A 23,054-nucleotide genomic window follows, 5' to 3' on the forward strand; every position below is an offset into this window, starting at 1 on the left:
CGAAAATATATTATAAAACTTATGATTTTTTAAACTATTAATAATTTAATAATTATCAATTAATCAATAAATAAAATAAATGATATTTTAGATTAAAATTTATTATTAATTAAAGTTTAACATTAGGGGGCGATTCACATAATTTCTTTATTTTTTACATTAAGACACTTCCCCTTCCCCTCCCATTTGTTTGCTAAAGTACGCTTTGGCCAAACCCCCCCCCCCACTCCCCTCAAGTGCAAACGCAATATGTGAACTAACCTTTATTTATAATTATTATTATTATAATACACTTAAATCTATTAAATATTTATATTTATCGATAAATACAGTTATTTCTATTTATTTTTAAATAAAATCATTTACTGTACAACAATACTAAACTTTGATTGTTATAATAGGAAATCAATATTTTTAAGGATTAAAATTATTATTATAGATTAGATTAACAGTTTGTATATGTGTTTAATGAGGGGATTAAAATAAAATCTAGTATTTAAATGAAACACAAAAAAATTGGGGCAAAATTTAGAGCAGGAGCTGTGTATACCCCCTCTATTGGATTTTAGTTTAACTAAAACTATACACTGTGTATGTTATACAGTATAACATATACATAGAAAGCAAGCAGTAGTAGTCAAGTAATAGTAAATTAGTGTTACCTAACGTTACCTAACCTGGTGTACGCCCCGCAACCTAACCTAAATTTTAATGGTATTACACTATAATTAATAATTTCTAAATAATTAATTATACACACAATTAATAAACTATAAAGTGCTTATTATTTACCAATTAGTGTTTTCACTTAGCTGTATGCTATACTGTGGATGTACTGTATATATTTAACAATATGTAGCTTTAGTAGTGCTAACACAATAGTTAAGTTTCAATCTAATAGAGGGTGCGATCACAGCTCCTACTTTACATTATATCCGAAAATTGTTTTAAAAATGATAATTCAATTGATAGAAAAAAATTTACTAAACATTGAAATTATAACTTTCAATGCATTATATCCATACATATTATACTGTAATTATAATATATTGTTATAATTATTGATTTAATTTTTTAATTATATATACAATCAACTGATATTAATATATAAATATATATATATATATATATAACTTATAAACTAATTTAGCGGTATATTACTGTACATCTAATATGTCTAATAATTTATTTACTGTAATAATAATTATTATTACAATAAACTTTATTAACTGTTTACCAAAAATGGGTTTGTTTTATATGCAGTACTGTATATATATATAATTGAGATTTAATATATTTATTTTTTTAATTATTATTTTTTTAGAAATCAATTTTGACATAAATACTATACAAACTGGCGATACTAAAATAACAAAAATTAAATCAAATAATAATGATAATATTTTGACTAATATTTCTAAAAATGTTTCAACTTTTATTTTGAATAATAATAATAATCCAACTAAAAAAAAGTTAATATATAAATCATTATACTTTATATATTGTATATAATACGCAAATAATTAGTTAATATTATACATTAAATTATTAATTCATATATAAAAAAATTTTTTACAAGTTTTTATTTTAATATACAAAAAAAATTTTTGTTTGTTTAAAAAAATGATTTATTTAAAAGAAAATATTTATTATTTTATTTCACTTATAAGTGTCCAAACTGTCAATCAATCGGAACTAACCAATGAATCAACAAAATCAATGTCGTCATCATTATCGGAGATATCGATTTCAACACTTAAATCGGTTGCCATCACTGCTATCGAGGCCACGTCCACGACTACTATGACCGCTGGCACCGGTACTACCACTACTATTCCTCCTAACACTGCATTAATTATCACCAATGATAACGTTATGCGTCAAATAAAAATGGTTACAAATGAGGCCGTCTTCCAAATGGAAACAGCAGTGACCGACGCCCTACACGACGGTCTACTCGGCGGTGACGACAGCCATCGCGGTGTTGACCTACGGTCTACACGAGCGGCCATTAGACGTGTCAGTGTCGAGCAGTTCCGCTTAAGTCGAACAAAGTTGTTGTCCATTGCGGCCGACTTTAAGCGACTGAAAGCCAGATCTACTCAACAAAAACAAGAGACTGAACAAAGTCTTGGAACACATCTTATTGATAGTCATAGTCATCAGGAAGTGATCATCGAATTGATTGATAAAGAAATAATGATTTCAATTAAACAATTAGAAGAAATGCAAAGTATTTTAGTTGAAAATGCAATTAAAAAGTTAAAAAAACAGACAATAACTGACGATAACGAAGACGACGATAGTTCCTCTCCGTCGTCGTCAATGAAGAAGAAGAAGAAGCAAAAGAAGAAAACTATCGACTCGTCATCTCTTTCGCATCAAAATAAACCAAATGAAGAAGAAAAAGAAGAAGAAGACGGCGAAGAAAAAGTAAGCGAAAAATGTTTATTTCTTCGTCTGATTCAATGGTTTATAGAGAAGATATCACTAGAACTTAGTGGCAAAATATCAGTCAATTAATTATTTTTTATTTATATTTTTTGGACACTTTTATAAACCCAATCCCGTCCTGTAGTGTCCGAACCCGTCATTTATTTTTATGATATTTCTTATGATTATTAAAAAACTATTTATTTATTTATCATATTTATTGTTTGACTACTAATAGCTATTTTTTAATTTTCAAAAAAAATTAATTATCACTCAATCACTCAATCAAAATGTCATTTTATTATTATTATTATTAATATTACATTTTTTTTATTATATTACTTGTTTTTATTTTAGTAATAATAATAAATAAAAATCAATTTAAAAAACAATAAATTTATTGATATAATATATCATAAGTACATATTTAAAGGATTATTACAATTAGTTAGATTTTAAAACCAAAATAAAAAATTTTTAATAACATAATATAAATTATCAAAAGAACAATAATTTACTTGATAAATAAAAACATAAATAAATTATTTATCTATTAAATATTTAATTTAAATAATTATTAATATTAATAATATCTCTTTTAGTTAGAAATGTGTGTTTAAAATGTTTTATTAGTTGAATCAGTTAAAATAGTATGAAACAATAGTTTAGATATTTAAACCAAACATTTAATAATATAAATTAATCAATATATTAAAGTTTATAATTTATTAACACAAATTGATAATACAACATTATTTTTTTTGTATATAACAATATTTAATTATTTAATTAAGTTAATATTTTTTTTAATAGTTATTATATATTTCTACTTTTTTACATTAATTAGCAATAAATATTTTTAAATTAAGTAAAACTTAATTTTACTTTACTTTTTTTTATTTCTATTTTTGTACAATGATATAATTGTGTGCATTTGATTTAAGTAAATAAATTTCAAATAACAAAAAAATTAATGCTATAGTGAAGCCAATAATTAATATGTAAAAAATAATTTGAAAATCATGTAGATTAAGCATCCGATTGTTTGTATTATCAATATTATATTTTTTATCAAAATTGTTGTCAATAAAATTATTTTTCATTTTATCCAATTCTATATGAAATACAACCTCTTGTTTATAGAAAAATTTATCCAAACCATAGTGATGTAAATTTTTAAATCTACACATAAATATGATATATAAAAAAAATATATATATAAGTATTTTTTTCTATTCATAATATTGTTATTTTACAATTTGATCAAAATTTTGCGTCTATTTGAATCCAATTTTTTTCTCAAAACATAACTATAATGATATGGATATCGATTGGATGACGTCTCCTCTAAATCATATTCACAGTAGTGGTCCAGCAAAATGTCTATTTCATGTTTGGCACTGACCAACACATGCCGGTGCTTAAGTAAGGTTGTTATGGTTTTAATTCGATAGGTATCAAAATAATTAATAAAATCCAGTCTACTTTTCGGAAATTTATAATGCTTAACACACACACAAAATATACAATAAAGTAAATAATTAATTAAATTCAAATTATATAATAATTTTTGCATTTATTTACATTATTTAGCAATTTATATGCGTGTGACTGGTAGACGACCAGCACTTGGATATTGGTATTGTGTGTTAATAATTGTTCAATACTTTCAATAATATAAGTATTATTACTAACGATAAAYGATAGTATATTGTTTTGGATTATTATCAACAGTATTGTCCAAAATAGTGTCCATAATAATAATGAAATATTTTTGCCACAAAACCTTTGTAATTAACTAYAGCAAAAAAATAATTGTTCAAAATTGAATAAATTAATAAAGTTTTTATTAAAAAAATACTGTACTAATACCTTTACCTTTACCTATACATAACATTAAGCAGTCAATAGCTATACTAAAACGTTGTCGCCATTTGTATACTCGATGACAATTAATAGCTACAAGTATTGTATATAACATAACTAATATAATCCAAGTTATTGGATCAAAATAGTAAGCAATTGATCCGAAACTATGATTGTGAAACACAAGCGGATGACTGAGCATAGCTACCGAACTTTCCTCTGTCAACATATAGGGAAAGTCGACTACATTTCCTCTGTTTTTATCGTAAATAAATGCTGGTAGATAAAAATCTGCTAGCTAATAAATAAATAATTTTAAACAATTAAGTACAGTATAGTTAGTGTTTAATAAAAAAAATAAATAATAAATAACTTACATTATTTTGCATTAACCCAATTGCCCCTGACCAACTACCGTTTTTCATTAAATAACCGCCGCTATCAATGGGGGCAATATTCATATGAATTCTAGTATGTATTCAAAAGTGTTAAATACATTATATAATATTCAAATAATCATTTTATTAAACTATTTAATAATAAAGTTATATTTTAAAAAATTTTTTAGATGTCATTATAAAATAACTTATTAAAATACTAAGATAATGTATAAAAAATATATTGTATTATTATTATTATTATTTCAGATACAATGTTACTGTTTATAGATAGTAATTATACAATACTTTATTTATATTACCGAAATTTTAATGTTGAATTTATTATATCTAGCAAATGAATAAATTTATGACAAAATTTGATTGAATCGGAATATTGTGTAATAATCTAATAATAAAAATTGTATTTTATTTTAATAAAATATAAATATTAAAAATTTTTATATACTTATTGTTACCTCATTGGGATAAATGCCTATAATCAATGAATTATTTAACAATTGTTGATTTTCAAAAACTATTGGCATTTGGCGGCAATACTTAATCATTTTTTAAACTAAAAACAATGGTATTTAATTTTATTCAACTTCAATATTCAAATAATATATAAATTTAAGTTTACTCAAATATAATACTGTACAAAATTTAGTTATTTATATATAAAAAAAACCAATTAATTATTTAGTATAGTTTATAAAAAAAAATATCTACAAAATTGAAATTGTGACATAACTGTAAATTAATGGTAAAATAAATTAACAAAAGTGTTTGAATATTATATTGTATACAATAGTAAAATATATACAATAGACTGTATAAAAATTTATTATTAGAATTATTTCTATTATGTAGTGATAAAATATTAGATTATTTTATAAAATGTTTTTATCGTTATATGTTTGGAAATATTGATTTTTATTGTATAGATAATAGTATGCACATGTTCAAATTTCATATGTTTATTATGTTTTATTTGCTATAATTATCATATTGAAAAAATATAAACTAATTTTTATTATTTATCAATGAATACTGTAGTGTTACTTAATTCAATATATAATATTTAATAAGTGATTTATAAACATTTTACTAATCAATATAATTTTTCTATTGTAAAGCTTATAGTGTAAAAATATATATTTTTTGAACAACATCTGAAATATCAAATAATTGACATAAATAAAATAGTATTTACAGTGCATTTAAACTTAAATATTATATATTTGTTAATAAGAAAAAACAATTGAAATATTAAATATAATTTTTTGATTAGGATTTTTAAAATTACATTGAATAGTAAACAAATTTGTTTTATATTTTAGTATTTTTTTATTATGTGTATAAAGTGAACCTTTTAATTTTTTTTAATTTTAAGTCTAAATAAAGTGATTTTACACAAATATAGCAGACTTCATGTCTATATTTACTTAATAGGCTATTGATATTTACTGTATTAACAATATAACAATATATTTATTATACAGAACTAAACTATTCTATCAAACATTTTGTAAAATTGGTTTTACAATAATTTTTTTAAAAATTTTTTATAATAAATAATATACAATTTTATAATTTTTATTGTTTATCTGCAATTATCAAAGATTTTGTTATATTGTTGTGCCTGAGTTTGTATGTTTGGACACAACTTAAAGGAATAGGAGAGCACCGGTTGTTATGCGTGGGTCGGTATGAGACCTACAACCGATTATCAACCAATTCCTTATAGATTATCACCTGAAGGGTCGGTATGAGACCTATCGGATGACAAAAGGGTAGATCACTTGCAGTAGTGGTGGCCAAGCATAAAGCTAGAGCTGATCCCAATCTGGATTTTTGTCCTATCTCTTGATATCACGCGATACGGAACGGTAGGTTAGAGTTGATGGACAACCGCGTTGTATGTATGTCTTGAATGATGTGAACAACCGGTTGGACTCTTGAAGTGATAGTTTCAATGATGATAATAGCGATGGTAATGAATCGTATGATTAACACAGGTATAAGATAATTATAACAATTTATTGATTAGTTTAAGACAATTGAGGATACAATGGATTGTATGGTTAAAATGGTGCTATCAGTGGAGCACATGTATGATGTGAGTACAGTATTGTATGGGAGTCAGTATGACTGCTATGTATGACGGCTGGCACTGTACTAAAGTATGTGTATACTGTAGTACAGTATTTATAGTGTTTGAGAGAGGACGGGTAGGTATAGGGAATGGTTAGCTATCATTGGATAGTTTGAATGTGGGAACCGTTGAACAGTTAGTTTGGTGCCAGAGGTCTGAGGTCAGCAACCGGTAAGTATAAGGAAAAAATACTTTATAACTAAATTAGCTTAAGGTAATGTAGTGGACACTACACTCCCCGGCGGTTTAAGACTGGTCAAAGAGTTAAACGGTTGAGTGAGACGATGTGGACCAGGAGTGAGACGTTTAGCCGGTTGTGATGGATGTCCGCGTTGAGAGTCCGGTAATTGGAGTCGTGTGTTACGGAATCGTAGAGTGGGAGAGTTGGATGGGATGCGATGGATATTACCGGAAATATGTTTGTTGTATGTATCGATGCGTGAGAGTCGGGACTGTTGAGGGCGAATAACCGGATGTACAGCGCGTAGTGGTGTAACGGTAATAGTAGGTGTGATGTCCCTTAAGTAATGCCGATGTTTGTATGGATGCGATGGTTTTGCGGCATTAGAAGTCGTATTGATTGGACGGTAGTCTTTACACAAGCGAGGTTTTCCGTCTGTATTCATCGTCGAAGTGATCGGTAAAGCGTTACGGCTGTCCCGAGAAACATGGATTTGGTGATCCTTCACTTGACGTGCAGCTTTGGCTGCAAATGGATGCGATTGACGGGTGCGCTGTGCGGTGGACTGTTTGTCTATCTTTACGATGCGGTGCTTTTGTTTGTATATATGGCCATTGGATTTGTTAGGCAACCGGTTTGGAGAAGGTATACGACTGATGAGATTGCAGTAACCGGTTGATGGCCCTGAAGTGGATGAGTTTCTCTGTTGTTGCCATTTGAATGATACGGTTTGTGTCTGTGTGTCAATGATGACACCGTATTGGCCAAGAGATTGGAGAGATAGCAGTAATGTGTAATGAAATCCGTTGATGACCTGTGCTTTGATGGTGCGGGTCATCCGATTGATGGTTAAGTCAAATGTGACTTCTCCGAGAGTACGAGCTGATCCACGCGCCAGTGATACGTCGGTAGAGCGGCGGCGGTCAATATGGAGTCGGAGGTGTTTGACGACATCTAATGGTATGATGTCTACAGTTGATCCGGGATCGGCGAAGGCTGATAGCTCGAAGCGATTGATGCGGCCCGGGATCAATATCATATCCAGTGGTTTGGCTTCGGTAGCCATAACTTTGTTACGGATTAGATGTGAAGATGCGGCTGATATATGGGTAGGTGGTCCATTTGTGGAACCTGTGTTTGGATTGATAGCTGCTGGAGAACCAGATTTGTTTGGGCAATCCTTATGGTAATGCCATGAAGTGATGCCAAGATCTCTGCAGATACGGCAGGAATAGGGCGGACGTTGTTTGTCTTTGTTGTCGCGTTTAGGTAACCGGTTGTCATTTCGTTTGTCATCTGTGTAATGTGATGATCCGTGAGGTCGGTTGATGCGGTTACCGGTTCGTTGCTTGTCGGTCTCGATGTCCTGAGCCATCTCGAACCATTGACTGGGAGTCTTGAAGCGTCGGCCATAGAAGTATTCACGGTATTCAGGGAGTAGGCCTTCCGTGAGTAGGTTTGCTCTTTGAGTGTCGGTATAGTTTTGGAGACGTCTTAGGATCTCCATTTTATCATCGAAGTATGCGCGGATTGACTCCGATCGTTGTTGGCGCCGGCGGTTGGCGGCCACTTCTGGAGGAATGTCCAGTCGGGTATATCGGTTGGTAAGCAGTTGCTTAGCTTTAATCCAATTGATGGATGTGTCGATGAGTAGATCTGAGCCGTAATAGTTGGCTGCGTCTGATTCGAGGAACTCAACGATTTTGATGAGTTTGTTATCATCTGTGAGATGAGCGAAGACTCTGTCGAAGATTAAGAGGAATGCTTCGATACGTAGAGATGAGTCTTTAGTACCATTAAACTTTGGTATCTTCACTGAGAGCATCGGTGCTGAGCCAGTGGTAGAGGATCCGGTGGTTACTGAGTTACCGTTTGTACCGATTGGTACACAATTAGATGAGATACCGGTTGTGTTGTCTGCGATGGCATTAACCGGATTTAGTGTATCGTTGTCTTCACCATTGATGGACATGTCTGATGTGTTGTTGGTTACTGTGTTGTCTGAATCGCTATTAGTTGAGATATCTCGTCGAAGATATGGAGTTCCGTGTCTAGTGAACCCTGTATTGATAGTCGTCATCCAATACGCGAAGATATGGATCTTTTAATGATCTGTGCCGACTGCGCCAATTGTTGTGCCTGAGTTTGTATGTTTGGACACAACTTAAAGGAATAGGAGAGCACCGGTTGTTATGCGTGGGTCGGTATGAGACCTACAACCGATTATCAACCAATTCCTTATAGATTATCACCTGAAGGGTCGGTATGAGACCTATCGGATGACAAAAGGGTAGATCACTTGCAGTAGTGGTGGCCAAGCATAAAGCTAGAGCTGATCCCAATCTGGATTTTTGTCCTATCTCTTGATATCACGCGATACGGAACGGTAGGTTAGAGTTGATGGACAACCGCGTTGTATGTATGTCTTGAATGATGTGAACAACCGGTTGGACTCTTGAAGTGATAGTTTCAATGATGATAATAGCGATGGTAATGAATCGTATGATTAACACAGGTATAAGATAATTATAACAATTTATTGATTAGTTTAAGACAATTGAGGATACAATGGATTGTATGGTTAAAATGGTGCTATCAGTGGAGCACATGTATGATGTGAGTACAGTATTGTATGGGAGTCAGTATGACTGCTATGTATGACGGCTGGCACTGTACTAAAGTATGTGTATACTGTAGTACAGTATTTATAGTGTTTGAGAGAGGACGGGTAGGTATAGGGAATGGTTAGCTATCATTGGATAGTTTGAATGTGGGAACCGTTGAACAGTTAGTTTGGTGCCAGAGGTCTGAGGTCAGCAACCGGTAAGTATAAGGAAAAAAATACTTTATAACTAAATTAGCTTAAGGTAATGTAGTGGACACTACACTCCCCGGCGGTTTAAGACTGGTCAAAGAGTTAAACGGTTGAGTGAGACGATGTGGACCAGGAGTGAGACGTTTAGCCGGTTGTGATGGATGTCCGCGTTGAGAGTCCGGTAATTGGAGTCGTGTGTTACGGAATCGTAGAGTGGGAGAGTTGGATGGGATGCGATGGATATTACCGGAAATATGTTTGTTGTATGTATCGATGCGTGAGAGTCGGGACTGTTGAGGGCGAATAACCGGATGTACAGCGCGTAGTGGTGTAACGGTAATAGTAGGTGTGATGTCCCTTAAGTAATGCCGATGTTTGTATGGATGCGATGGTTTTGCGGCATTAGAAGTCGTATTGATTGGACGGTAGTCTTTACACAAGCGAGGTTTTCCGTCTGTATTCATCGTCGAAGTGATCGGTAAAGCGTTACGGCTGTCCCGAGAAACATGGATTTGGTGATCCTTCACTTGACGTGCAGCTTTGGCTGCAAATGGATGCGATTGACGGGTGCGCTGTGCGGTGGACTGTTTGTCTATCTTTACGATGCGGTGCTTTTGTTTGTATATATGGCCATTGGATTTGTTAGGCAACCGGTTTGGAGAAGGTATACGACTGATGAGATTGCAGTAACCGGTTGATGGCCCTGAAGTGGATGAGTTTCTCTGTTGTTGCCATTTGAATGATACGGTTTGTGTCTGTGTGTCAATGATGACACCGTATTGGCCAAGAGATTGGAGAGATAGCAGTAATGTGTAATGAAATCCGTTGATGACCTGTGCTTTGATGGTGCGGGTCATCCGATTGATGGTTAAGTCAAATGTGACTTCTCCGAGAGTACGAGCTGATCCACGCGCCAGTGATACGTCGGTAGAGCGGCGGCGGTCAATATGGAGTCGGAGGTGTTTGACGACATCTAATGGTATGATGTCTACAGTTGATCCGGGATCGGCGAAGGCTGATAGCTCGAAGCGATTGATGCGGCCCGGGATCAATATCATATCCAGTGGTTTGGCTTCGGTAGCCATAACTTTGTTACGGATTAGATGTGAAGATGCGGCTGATATATGGGTAGGTGGTCCATTTGTGGAACCTGTGTTTGGATTGATAGCTGCTGGAGAACCAGATTTGTTTGGGCAATCCTTATGGTAATGCCATGAAGTGATGCCAAGATCTCTGCAGATACGGCAGGAATAGGGCGGACGTTGTTTGTCTTTGTTGTCGCGTTTAGGTAACCGGTTGTCATTTCGTTTGTCATCTGTGTAATGTGATGATCCGTGAGGTCGGTTGATGCGGTTACCGGTTCGTTGCTTGTCGGTCTCGATGTCCTGAGCCATCTCGAACCATTGACTGGGAGTCTTGAAGCGTCGGCCATAGAAGTATTCACGGTATTCAGGGAGTAGGCCTTCCGTGAGTAGGTTTGCTCTTTGAGTGTCGGTATAGTTTTGGAGACGTCTTAGGATCTCCATTTTATCATCGAAGTATGCGCGGATTGACTCCGATCGTTGTTGGCGCCGGCGGTTGGCGGCCACTTCTGGAGGAATGTCCAGTCGGGTATATCGGTTGGTAAGCAGTTGCTTAGCTTTAATCCAATTGATGGATGTGTCGATGAGTAGATCTGAGCCGTAATAGTTGGCTGCGTCTGATTCGAGGAACTCAACGATTTTGATGAGTTTGTTATCATCTGTGAGATGAGCGAAGACTCTGTCGAAGATTAAGAGGAATGCTTCGATACGTAGAGATGAGTCTTTAGTACCATTAAACTTTGGTATCTTCACTGAGAGCATCGGTGCTGAGCCAGTGGTAGAGGATCCGGTGGTTACTGAGTTACCGTTTGTACCGATTGGTACACAATTAGATGAGATACCGGTTGTGTTGTCTGCGATGGCATTAACCGGATTTAGTGTATCGTTGTCTTCACCATTGATGGACATGTCTGATGTGTTGTTGGTTACTGTGTTGTCTGAATCGCTATTAGTTGAGATATCTCGTCGAAGATATGGAGTTCCGTGTCTAGTGAACCCTGTATTGATAGTCGTCATCCAATACGCGAAGATATGGATCTTTTAATGATCTGTGCCGACTGCGCCAATTGTTGTGCCTGAGTTTGTATGTTTGGACACAACTTAAAGGAATAGGAGAGCACCGGTTGTTATGCGTGGGTCGGTATGAGACCTACAACCGATTATCAACCAATTCCTTATAGATTATCACCTGAAGGGTCGGTATGAGACCTATCGGATGACAAAAGGGTAGATCACTTGCAGTAGTGGTGGCCAAGCATAAAGCTAGAGCTGATCCCAATCTGGATTTTTGTCCTATCTCTTGATATCACGCGATACGGAACGGTAGGTTAGAGTTGATGGACAACCGCGTTGTATGTATGTCTTGAATGATGTGAACAACCGGTTGGACTCTTGAAGTGATAGTTTCAATGATGATAATAGCGATGGTAATGAATCGTATGATTAACACAGGTATAAGATAATTATAACAATTTATTGATTAGTTTAAGACAATTGAGGATACAATGGATTGTATGGTTAAAATGGTGCTATCAGTGGAGCACATGTATGATGTGAGTACAGTATTGTATGGGAGTCAGTATGACTGCTATGTATGACGGCTGGCACTGTACTAAAGTATGTGTATACTGTAGTACAGTATTTATAGTGTTTGAGAGAGGACGGGTAGGTATAGGGAATGGTTAGCTATCATTGGATAGTTTGAATGTGGGAACCGTTGAACAGTTAGTTTGGTGCCAGAGGTCTGAGGTCAGCAACCGGTAAGTATAAGGAAAAAAATACTTTATAACTAAATTAGCTTAAGGTAATGTAGTGGACACTACAATATATTTTAAACATTTGTAGAAAATTAATAATTTAAATTAAAATAATACTATTATTATTGACATAATTATTATTAAATATAATGTTAAACAATTGATATTGATATTTTTAATTTGTATATTTATATACTTTTGATATTTTATATCTATAATATTTATTACATAAGTAAAGATATTAATATAAATTTATGTATTATTAATTGATTATATTATATAATATTATAATTATTTTTGTACATTTTCATATTTATCATATTTGTCTAATGTTATTATTATTGCATTATTTTTTATTAAACTAAAGTAAAGTTTATTTGAAAGAAAAATAGACAATAAACTACTGTATTTTTAATTAATCATTTAAGTTTATCTAATTAATTCAATAAACAAATTAATAAAAACCATTTTTACTTTATATATTTATATATAAAACAAATATAATATATAATCATAATATAGAAATAACATCATTATCTCAAATAATTAATATAAACAAATTATTATTAAAAATTATTATATATACTACTATATCTCTATATTATTTAACTCATTTTAACCATTTTTTCAATAAGTGTTTTTAGTAATTAAATAACAAAATGATTTTTAATTTTTTAACTAATAAACTATTAATTATATATTTTATTTGTAATATATTGTTGATAGTTAACTGTAATAATGATGATGACGATGATATTGAATTTACCGGTCCCACTACAGACGTATGAATTAATTATAAATTTAATTAATATATAAAAAAAAATTAGATCCGAGTCTATATAATGTAGTATTTATTAAACATTATACAGTATATGCTTATAGTTTATTAAACTCATAGCTATTTGAAAATAAAAATATCTATTGATAAACATTTTACAAATATTATTGCTAATTATTAATATTTGATTTTATAATTAAATATATTGTAAGATATTATTATTATTATATAATATATAAACAGAAGGGAAAGTGGTTTGAGAGCCGATGGAACCGCTGGAAAGCCCTGTCGGCAGAACAGAAACAAAACGTGTCGGTAGTCGTAGACATATGTGGAGCCTATGACCTTGGCTTTCATTGTACCAAATTTATTGGTCAGTCGGGTCGAGAAGGGACCAATTGTGATCACTATTGTTGCGCACAGGGATACATAAGCGGCTATTGTGATAACGAATTGTCGATCAATATGGATGTCATACGTCCCTTACAACGGGGCAAACATACGACCAATAATGTGGTGTTTGGGGCCGTCTGTCGGTGCAGTAATGACTGGAAAGACGTTTCTTGTAAATCGGATGACGGAATCTTTGGCATTGAATGTCCCAATGTTTTGGGTACATGTGATCGACATTGTTGTCGAAAACGGTATGATTATGGCCGATGTGAGGGCAGGTTTGGCCTACAATGCAATTGTTATAATAAAACTAGAGATCATTTATAATATTTTATGAAAAATTGTTTGTATTCAGGACTTTACTTTAGTATGCATTTAGCAAACAAATAAATAATTATTTTATAAAAACAAATATAACAATAATGTTGTTTGGCTTATCAATTAAAAATAAAAATTTAACATTATTTTTTTATTTGATAACTTTTATTAATATTTGTTTTGTTTAGGTTTGTAGTTTAATATGTTTAAAACTTTAAAACTTATTAATTATTATAAAACTCTTTACTATCGATAATATAATATCGTTTAATACGAGATTAAAATAATACAGTATTACCTATATATGAAAATAACAATATATGTATGTAATATTATTTGTAAAAATCAATAGTATTATTGAGTAAAAAAAGATATTTAGGATATATTTCACGAGAGATTACAATACAAGTGAATTAAATAAATAACAAAAAAACAAATTAAAATTTTATAGTATTAACGGTCAACTGTTATACACAATATTACTGTAATAAGTCTTTAATTATCGGTTCAAATAGTAGAGGAAAAAGAGATAAATTGATTTTGAAACAAAAAAAATCAATTTATAATCACTTGAATAGTCAGTAGTTTTAACCATCAATGCAAATGTCGACCAAATTACTGTCCAATACTATGGGTTTGATATTGATTATCGGCTTTCTGTCGGTAACAGTAGTGTCGGCACTCGATTTAAAGACACGTATGTCGGCAAATGTGGACAACTATGAAGTGGTTACCACTGTTCCCGCGGCTACTGGTGAATGGCTGTCGGCCAACGGTCCAAACAAAACCAACAGCCTTATCAACGAAACAGTTGCCGATAGTCAACAGTCATTGACAAACGATAGTTCACTGATCGGCAAACTATACGGCAAATTTGAGCGCCAACTATCGGAAGCGCTGGACATCAAAGTCAACATATCGATGGCCAGCATATTGTGGACAGTATTTGCCATTGGTCTGTTCGTTGGCCTTGTATTTGGCATCACTTGCGGCTGTTGTCTGGGCTGTATGCTGACCAATGAGCGACGCTGTTGCATGTGTTTCGGCGCCACTGATGATGACGACGATGGAGATGAGAAAAGGGATGTGCGTAAAACTGCCAAAAAGGTCGGCACCGTTAAGGACACAGCAGCTCGTGGCCGTTGCCGCCGACTCGCCGATCCGTCGCCCAGTTTATGGTCGCGTATGGCGCCCTCTACTCGTAATTCGCCGATTACCACACAGCCGGCACCGGCAGCACCGGGATGGCGGACATTCCGCTAAGATTGTGTGCACAGTATCTGCTATTTGGTGTCGGTTTCCATTACATACCAGTAGTTCATTAATTATTATTATTATTATTTAAATTAATACATTATTTTCTAGGTTTAACTATTTATTTGTCTAAATATTATAAATTTTAAGTTTTTGTTATTTTTTTGTTGTCTAAATTCAATGTATTAAATGAATATATTTGTTTTATTGTGAAAAATGATTTACTGTTATTTTTTTATTTATTTGTTTAAATAACAAAAAATAAGTCAACTTTTTAAAAATATATTTTTTATTTCTTTTAGTTTAATAAAGTTTTATTTTATTAATTTTATTTAGTTAACTTAATCTCTGACATTACTAATTAATATCAATCATTATATTTTTTTATATTATTATTTGCTTTAGTATATTTATATATATATTGCTGATATTAAATTGTATATATTGATTATGTATGTAATATAAATATTATATTAATGATTGCTGATGTTTTTGAAATTTTGAAACATATTAGATATTTTAAATAAAATTATGTAATCAATGTCAAATAATGATTTAAAGATCTATTTTTGAATATAAGAAATAAAATTATTTTTTTAATAAAAAAATTGTTATATTACGAAAATATAAAATAATGCATTACATTATTTTTTAACTTTTGATAAATAATTTTTAATTTTAATGTAAATATAATAAATTTTGTGATAACTTAGTTATCAATATTGGATATTTTTGGAAAAATAAATATTAAATAAAATTGTCTAAATAAATTAAATCTTTATAAAAAATATATTTATTATATTTACTATCGAATAGTAGATGTTATATTACATATTACATGTTAATACATTTAATTAAGACAAATTGATCGTTAAATAGATAAAATATATATATATATATATATATATTTAGAAATAATATTTTAATATAACTGAACTTCAATCAGAATTACATTATTTTAAATAACACAAAAAAATACTTTCATTTTTTATATAATTTAAAATAAAAACAGTTTTAGTGTTTTCTTAATATCATTAGTAAAGATTGGATAACATTTATAAATATTTAGACTAATTTGCAAAATTAAAGATAAAACTATTTATAAAATAGTTGGTATAAGCTTTAATACATATATTATTTTTAATTTTTGTATATTAAAAAATAATTGATTTTTAATAAAATAACATAAATTGAGATATAGTTTATATAAACTTATATTGAATTTAAATGTATTTATTTAAATATTTAGTTTTGTGTTTACTGGCAATAATTAATTGTAAGTATGCAAAGAATAAACTGTATTTTATTTGAATTTATAAACTTTTTCTAAATGCTTTACAAAATGTAATACAAAATTATTATTATTATTAATTAAATAAAAGCACATTATATAACATGTTATATATTGACTGATGAAGAAAATACTGATTTTGATGGACCAACCACTCAGGTTAGCCAACTTATAGACAATAAATTTTATTAGTCGTTAATTAATATATAATTAAATTACTAAACTGTTTAGACAGGACGTGAGTTGGAGAGCCGACTGAAACTATATCAAGCACTGACACCCGATCAACGAACCAATGTTACCGCCGTAGCCGAGGTGTGCGGCAAACATGACCTCCCGGTCCAGTGTACAGCAGTATTGGGTGCATCGGTCCGGTCAAACGACAATTGCGACAGTTATTGTTGTTCACAGGGAAGGCTAAGCGGTTTTTGTCGGACACAGTTAACCAATTTGATTGTCAAGGATCCACTTAAAGCCGATATGTACGTAAAATTTGAACCCACCCTATCGTCACAGTGTTTGTGCACCGATTCATGGAAAGACGCCTCCTGTCGACCTGATGGCTCATTTCTTGGCATTCATTGTCCCGATGAGTGGTCGTGTAGTCACTATTGTTGTCGTCGCAGATTTACCGACGGAAAATGTGTCGGTCTTTTGCATCTCAAATGTCATTGTTTTAATAGTAGTAAAGTTGATAACAAATTTGCATTATAATAATTTTAACTTTAATACCATAAATACCTGTATATTAATTTTTATTGATTTTAATGTTAATTGTTTTTTTCAGGTAATAGTTATAATTTTTATGGTCACTTATATTAGTATATCATATGTTTTCTATGAAATAATGCTAAATTAATGCTATTAAAATTAAAATTAATTAACAATCTTAATAATTTTACTTAATACTTAAAATATATTTTAATTAATTATTATTATTAAAAACCAAACTATTGATTATTATAATTCATTTCATAATTCAATTGATTTTATGTCTACAAAACAGTATAACTTTAGTTTATATTTGTTTCAAGGTTATTTTTTAATAAATAAATGTTAGTAATTTAGCATAGTTTATAGCGCATGTTCAATTATACCTGTTTTATTTGTTGCATAAGTTATATGTAATACTTGATAATACTGTTTATTTATATTACGCATACATTTATGTAATGTAATATATAAAACAAATAAAAATTTAAAAGTATTTTTCAAATAATTTATTTTGAATTTAGTTATTAAATCAATTTTTTTTAAATGTCAAAAAATTATATCCGAGACTCATTTGATCGTTTTGGTGATGACTTGTGTCAACACATTCTCAGCTATCAATCGATTGATGATAAGCTCCGAACAGAGTGTGTTAGCCGACAATGGCATCGACTGACATACCGGAGCCAACAGGTGCTCAAAGTGTGGCAATTGTTTTGTACATATCATAGATTACAACAACCGGAAGGTTTGCAATCATTTGAGATATTATTGAAAAAATGTGATAATATATCACATATTGAGTTATGTGGTATTGAATATAATATTAGAGATAATGTTATTGAATTGATTAAGAAATTGTGTCGACAGTTGAAGACAGTCGACATGATCTACGAGTGTTTTATGACACAAATCATAATAACTAACTTTCCTCAACAGCTAAACAAATTAGTCTTTGATAAGTATGAAGAGATAAATGATGAGCTCAGGGATCAACTCAAGCAATGTACTAATATTACATCAATTAATACTAACTATTGCTGGGATATCAATACACTGTTTGATGTTTTCGGTGATGAACCACTGGAACCAGTATTTAAAAGACTTAAAAGTATATCATTTTTCTACAAACAAGACTACTCTGACAGCAATTGTTTTGAACAATTAGTTCAAAACTATGGCAAACAATTGAAAAGTTTGTATATTTTAATCGACTCTGAATTAGACGATAATCTATTGAACCGATTGGCCAAAGGTGTGACACAAATGCAAGAACTGGAATATCTTGAGCTCGGCTTTTGGTTTCAACAGCGCATCAAAAGTCATGTCATACCAGAAATTGGCCGCAATTTAAGTAAAAACATAAAATCAATGAAAATAATTTTGAACGGCTGTAGAAAAGCTAACGACTGTTCGGATATTATGCAAATTATTGGCCAATTTTTTCCATATTTACAGCGACTAACAATAAACGGCTATTTTAATGAACCTTTTGTTTTAAACCCTCAAACTATGGACGGCATGAAAATGTTACGACATTTTACATTTCGGTCGTATTATTCTAATCTAAGTTTTACACATTTTGATGACCGGTTTTTCGCTGATATTGATCGCCGATTACCGCGACTTCAAACACTGGACATACATAACGTAAACATAACTGATCCGACATCCATACAATCATTGACTAAATTGTCAAAAATACAGTTTATTAATATTAATGGTGTCATTGGTATAGAACAACAAGTTATCAAAAATTTATTAGAATTATGTCCAAAATTAATTAAAATTATTATTAATTAATTTTTTTTTTAAAAATTAAATATAATACTTATTGATATAAACTTTTTAAATATTATTTTTCTAATTTCAATTCATAAATTTATATTGAAATAATTGATTTTCTAAATAATCTAAATATTATTTATTGAAATTTATTGAAATTAATCTGAAATAAATTTGATTATAAAAATATGTAAAAAAAATAATTAAAAATATTTTAGTTAAATCTGATTTTTATGATAAAATACTTTTGTTAGGTTTATTTCAATGATATTTATATTTTTTTATAACTTTTAAACAGTGAACGACATCTGCTAACAATTTATAGTATTAATTAAATAATTTAAAACTAATATTATGTTATACTAATGTACAGTAATGTATATGTATAATAAAATTAATAATTTACTTTTTATTAAATTAAGCAAAAAAATTCATTTAATAAAATATCATGATATTAATTGCTAGACTGTCCATTTAAAGGTGCTAAACACTAGTTTTAAGTCATTATAAAAGTTAGTAAATAAAATTGGCAAATAGTTACTTAAATGTTATTTATTTTCAAGCAATTTTTACTAATATACTAATTTTCCATTTTTATCACTAAAATTGTCTAAAATTAGAGGATTTTAGTCAAAAATTAAGCAAAAGTTAACTAAAAGTTGAAAAAACAAATAAAAGATTTTTATAAACGATTTAAAATTTTGTATAAATTCTTATTTTTATATCATATACTTATTTATTTAATATGAGTACTCATTTTCCGAAATCGGTAAAAATAGTTAAATAACTTCAATTGGATACCCTATTAATTACTAATAGAAACTAATGAGATAAAGTCTAAATATTTTTTAAAACATTATTTTCTACTTATTTAACATTTTATTAAATATAATTTTAAAATACAAAAAAAAATTGTGTTTTAAATACAATTTTAATAAAATTAATAGTTTTACAATTAATAATTATTACGAACATTATTATCATTATTATATTAAATTTAATGAAATACAGTACTAACATTTATTTCATATATATTAAGTACATATACTGTATAATTTATAAATTTATATTTAATTAAATTATTAAAAAATCATTTTTTATAATAACACATTTGAGGTTTTATTTAATAGATTTAATTGAATAGATTTTGAAAAAAAAGTTTTGCAACAATAATGCTGTTTAAAGTTATTATAGCATTAGCTTTGCTAACAGTACTAACATTGCCTTTGGCTAAAGGCCTCAGAATTAAACGGGAATCGGACGACACCGATGACGTACTGCCGTCCGGTATTAAGGTAGAGCTTGTTTGTCATACAATTTTTAAACTACCTGTTCAATGAATATACAGTTCAATAAGCATCCGTACATTTTTATCTATCTTATTGCTATATAAATATATAGCTAGGTTCTCAACAGGACTCCCAGTCCAGTCAGGAGCACACAGCAAGCAAACAGAGTGCCGCCTCCCAGCAAACCCATATGGGTCAACAACAGTTGGCCGCATCGTTCGGCACAAAACACTATCTGCTTCAACAACAGATGTCAATGGGTCAACAATTGGCCAAATTGGGCAAAAAGACGGCTATCCAGCAGCTGATCGATTCACAGAAACAATCGGTCGCTAACGGAAAGGTTCACAAAAAAGTGTTCACAAAAAGTAATGAAGATTTTGAAACATTGTCGGGAAATGATGATGAGGTCAAAGATATAGTGACCGGAAGTAGCACTGAGAAGACCATCGGAAGCAGCACTGAGAAGACCATCGGAAGCAACACTGAGATGATCACCCAAACAACTACTATTTCAACTACTATGCCAACTACTACTACTACTATAACCGGTAATATTATCACTACTACTACTACTTCTAATAATAATAATAATATTAATAATAATAAAACTGATGCTATCAATTCTGTAATACCAATATTATAATATTATCTTTTAAAAAATTGTTATTATATTTGTTTTCTATAATTATAATTTTTAGAATTAAAATATTTATTATATTTTTTTGTTTTTATAAAAATAAATCATTTTTAACTCAAATATTTATTATATTTTGATTTATTTTTTATATGATAATAACATTTAACTATCAATGCTTTCATCATTTTGTTAATAGTTTTTTTTAAAACAACCAATTTTTAATATTACCAAAAATTTAAAAAAATATATTTATTATAGTATAAATGACCATATGTTTTTTGATTAAAAACTAAAATTATTATTTCAACAAAAAAACAAAAATTTATGTTAAATATAGTCAAATAATTAGTACATTTACAAATTGCTTAAAGTTTATAAAGACTTTATTAATTCACATGTATTTAGACTAAAAAAAATTAAGTAATTGTATACCAGTGATCACGTAATATATTTCCATATTTAATATTTTAATTAATTAATTTAAAAAAACTAAACTTTAATATACAGTATGTGTTAAATAAATTATTTTCAATCTGTGTGTTGTGTTGTCGTAACTAAAATCACATTTTTTCTATTTCTTAAAATTAATTCATTAATTAGATCTCCATTTGTAAAGTAGTCGAAAACTTCGAGTATCTAAAAGAAAATGAAACTTTTGATTGTATTTTTCTTTACAATGATTGTTGTGGTATTGGGTGGCAAAAAAATAAAAGCCCGACAGTCTAATGAACAGGAACAGACAGATATTGGTAGTGTCGGTCCATTACTCGGCACTGCCGGCAGTAAGGCTAAGGGCTTGATTGGTGCCATCAAATCGGCAGATGAAGACAGCGATGATGATAATGGAAAGGCGACTGAAGAGGACGCCGAGGCTACAACTGGTGCCGGTATGTATAGAAGTGATAGTCAAATAAAATACAATTTTAATTAAGTTTTTATCAATAATAATAATAATTAAAATAAAACAAAAATGAAAAATTCTATAATTGATAATTTCAATTTGAGTTATAGATTGCAAAACAAACAATCAACTCAAACATCAGACATACAATATATAAATCAAATTATTGTTATTTTCATTATCAATAAATTTATTATTTTTGTTTAATTTATTTATTTGACCAAAAAAATCAGTGGACTCGTTATTAGCTAATCCAGCGAAGGCTGCTTTAGGTAAGGCGACAGATGCTAAGGCGGCTGTGGATAAGGCAACTAAAAAAATAAAAAAAACAAAAGATACGGCAAATACGTCAGCCAAACAAAAACAGGGAAAAGAGCAAAAAGTAGTTATGGGTAACAGTAAGGGTGCCATTGCTATCACACAAAAGGACGGACAGATTCAGACAATGTCCGGAACCAGTGGTGATAAAAAAGTCAAGGCTTCCAAAGCAGGCAAACAAAAACAAAAACAATCGCAATCTGTAGTCATTGAATCTGAATAATAATTAAATCAAATATTATATATTTATATTTATTCATCTAATTATAATAATATTATTATTTATTTATTAAAAAATTATTTTTATAATAATTTTTATTATATTAATCTTTATGATTTTATTATATGATTTTGTAAAAATTATTAATTTTAAATGATTAAATTTTAATTAAAATATAATTTATTTTCATTTATTATGTAATAATTATTTTCAAGAAATGTATTATACAAGTATAATAGTTAATATAAATGATAATTATTAATTAAATATATAATAATTAATATTTTGTATATGATATGCTAAACAAACTAATAAACTGATCAGCCATATTGATTAATAACTATTATTATTTTACATTTGAAATATAGAGTAAATTAAATGATTAAATTGCTTAAAAATATTAATTAATTTATAACATTTAAAACGCAACTAAAATCAATACAAAAAATAAAAATGTTTTGTATTTCATAATTATCTATAATTAGAA

At 29.8% G+C, this 23,054-nt stretch overlaps 4 protein-coding genes across 4 annotated transcripts; all 4 read left to right on the forward strand.

Moving 5' to 3' along the window:
* The first annotated feature begins 13,282 nt into the window (after window positions 1–13,282).
* On the forward strand, window positions 13,283–14,282 carry LOC128955471 (uncharacterized). Its single transcript, XM_054301145.1, has 2 exons — window positions 13,283–13,451; window positions 13,691–14,282. The coding sequence occupies exons 1-2, from the start codon at window positions 13,329–13,331 to the stop codon at window positions 14,165–14,167; spliced, it is 600 nt and encodes a 199-aa protein (XP_054157120.1). The 5' UTR covers window positions 13,283–13,328; the 3' UTR covers window positions 14,168–14,282.
* Window positions 14,283–16,577: 2,295 nt separating this feature from the next.
* Window positions 16,578–17,460, forward strand: LOC128955481 (uncharacterized). Its single transcript, XM_054301157.1, has 3 exons — window positions 16,578–16,688; window positions 16,795–16,862; window positions 16,935–17,460. The coding sequence occupies exons 1-3, from the start codon at window positions 16,640–16,642 to the stop codon at window positions 17,415–17,417; spliced, it is 600 nt and encodes a 199-aa protein (XP_054157132.1). The 5' UTR covers window positions 16,578–16,639; the 3' UTR covers window positions 17,418–17,460.
* A 2,838-nt stretch (window positions 17,461–20,298) lies between these two features.
* On the forward strand, window positions 20,299–21,134 carry LOC128955779 (serum response factor homolog A-like). The gene is made up of 2 exons (XM_054301454.1): window positions 20,299–20,494; window positions 20,601–21,134. The coding sequence occupies exons 1-2, from the start codon at window positions 20,372–20,374 to the stop codon at window positions 21,132–21,134; spliced, it is 657 nt and encodes a 218-aa protein (XP_054157429.1). The 5' UTR covers window positions 20,299–20,371.
* Window positions 21,135–21,649: 515 nt separating this feature from the next.
* Window positions 21,650–22,618, forward strand: LOC128955455 (pre-mRNA-splicing factor CWC22 homolog). The gene is made up of 2 exons (XM_054301127.1): window positions 21,650–22,015; window positions 22,263–22,618. Exons 1-2 carry the CDS (start codon window positions 21,775–21,777, stop codon window positions 22,568–22,570), a joined length of 549 nt encoding a protein of 182 aa, XP_054157102.1. The 5' UTR covers window positions 21,650–21,774; the 3' UTR covers window positions 22,571–22,618.
* Window positions 22,619–23,054: the final 436 nt, after the last annotated feature.

Source organism: Oppia nitens, unplaced genomic scaffold, assembly GCF_028296485.1.
Source record: "Oppia nitens isolate AA-2021 unplaced genomic scaffold, nextdenovo-longstitch-racon4-pilon3 scaffold2_pilon_pilon_pilon, whole genome shotgun sequence".
In the NCBI taxonomy this organism is placed as follows: domain Eukaryota; kingdom Metazoa; phylum Arthropoda; class Arachnida; order Sarcoptiformes; family Oppiidae; genus Oppia; species Oppia nitens.

Bases quoted from the DNA above. Each gene is read 5' to 3' on its own strand.
- LOC128955471 (XM_054301145.1), top strand. From the start codon at position 13,329: ATGATTTTTAATTTTTTAACTAATAAACTATTAATTATATATTTTATT. The intron at 13,452-13,690 runs GTATGAATTAAT...ATATATAAACAG, and splicing joins TTACCGGTCCCACTACAGAC to AAGGGAAAGTGGTTTGAGAG.
- LOC128955481 (XM_054301157.1), top strand. From the start codon at position 16,640: ATGTATTTATTTAAATATTTAGTTTTGTGTTTACTGGCAATAATTAAT. The intron at 16,689-16,794 runs GTAAGTATGCAA...ATTAAATAAAAG, and splicing joins TTTACTGGCAATAATTAATT to CACATTATATAACATGTTAT. The intron at 16,863-16,934 runs GTTAGCCAACTT...TAAACTGTTTAG, and splicing joins TTGATGGACCAACCACTCAG to ACAGGACGTGAGTTGGAGAG.
- LOC128955779 (XM_054301454.1), top strand. From the start codon at position 20,372: ATGCTGTTTAAAGTTATTATAGCATTAGCTTTGCTAACAGTACTAACA. The intron at 20,495-20,600 runs GTAGAGCTTGTT...ATAAATATATAG, and splicing joins TACTGCCGTCCGGTATTAAG to CTAGGTTCTCAACAGGACTC.
- LOC128955455 (XM_054301127.1), top strand. From the start codon at position 21,775: ATGAAACTTTTGATTGTATTTTTCTTTACAATGATTGTTGTGGTATTG. The intron at 22,016-22,262 runs GTATGTATAGAA...CAAAAAAATCAG, and splicing joins CGAGGCTACAACTGGTGCCG to TGGACTCGTTATTAGCTAAT.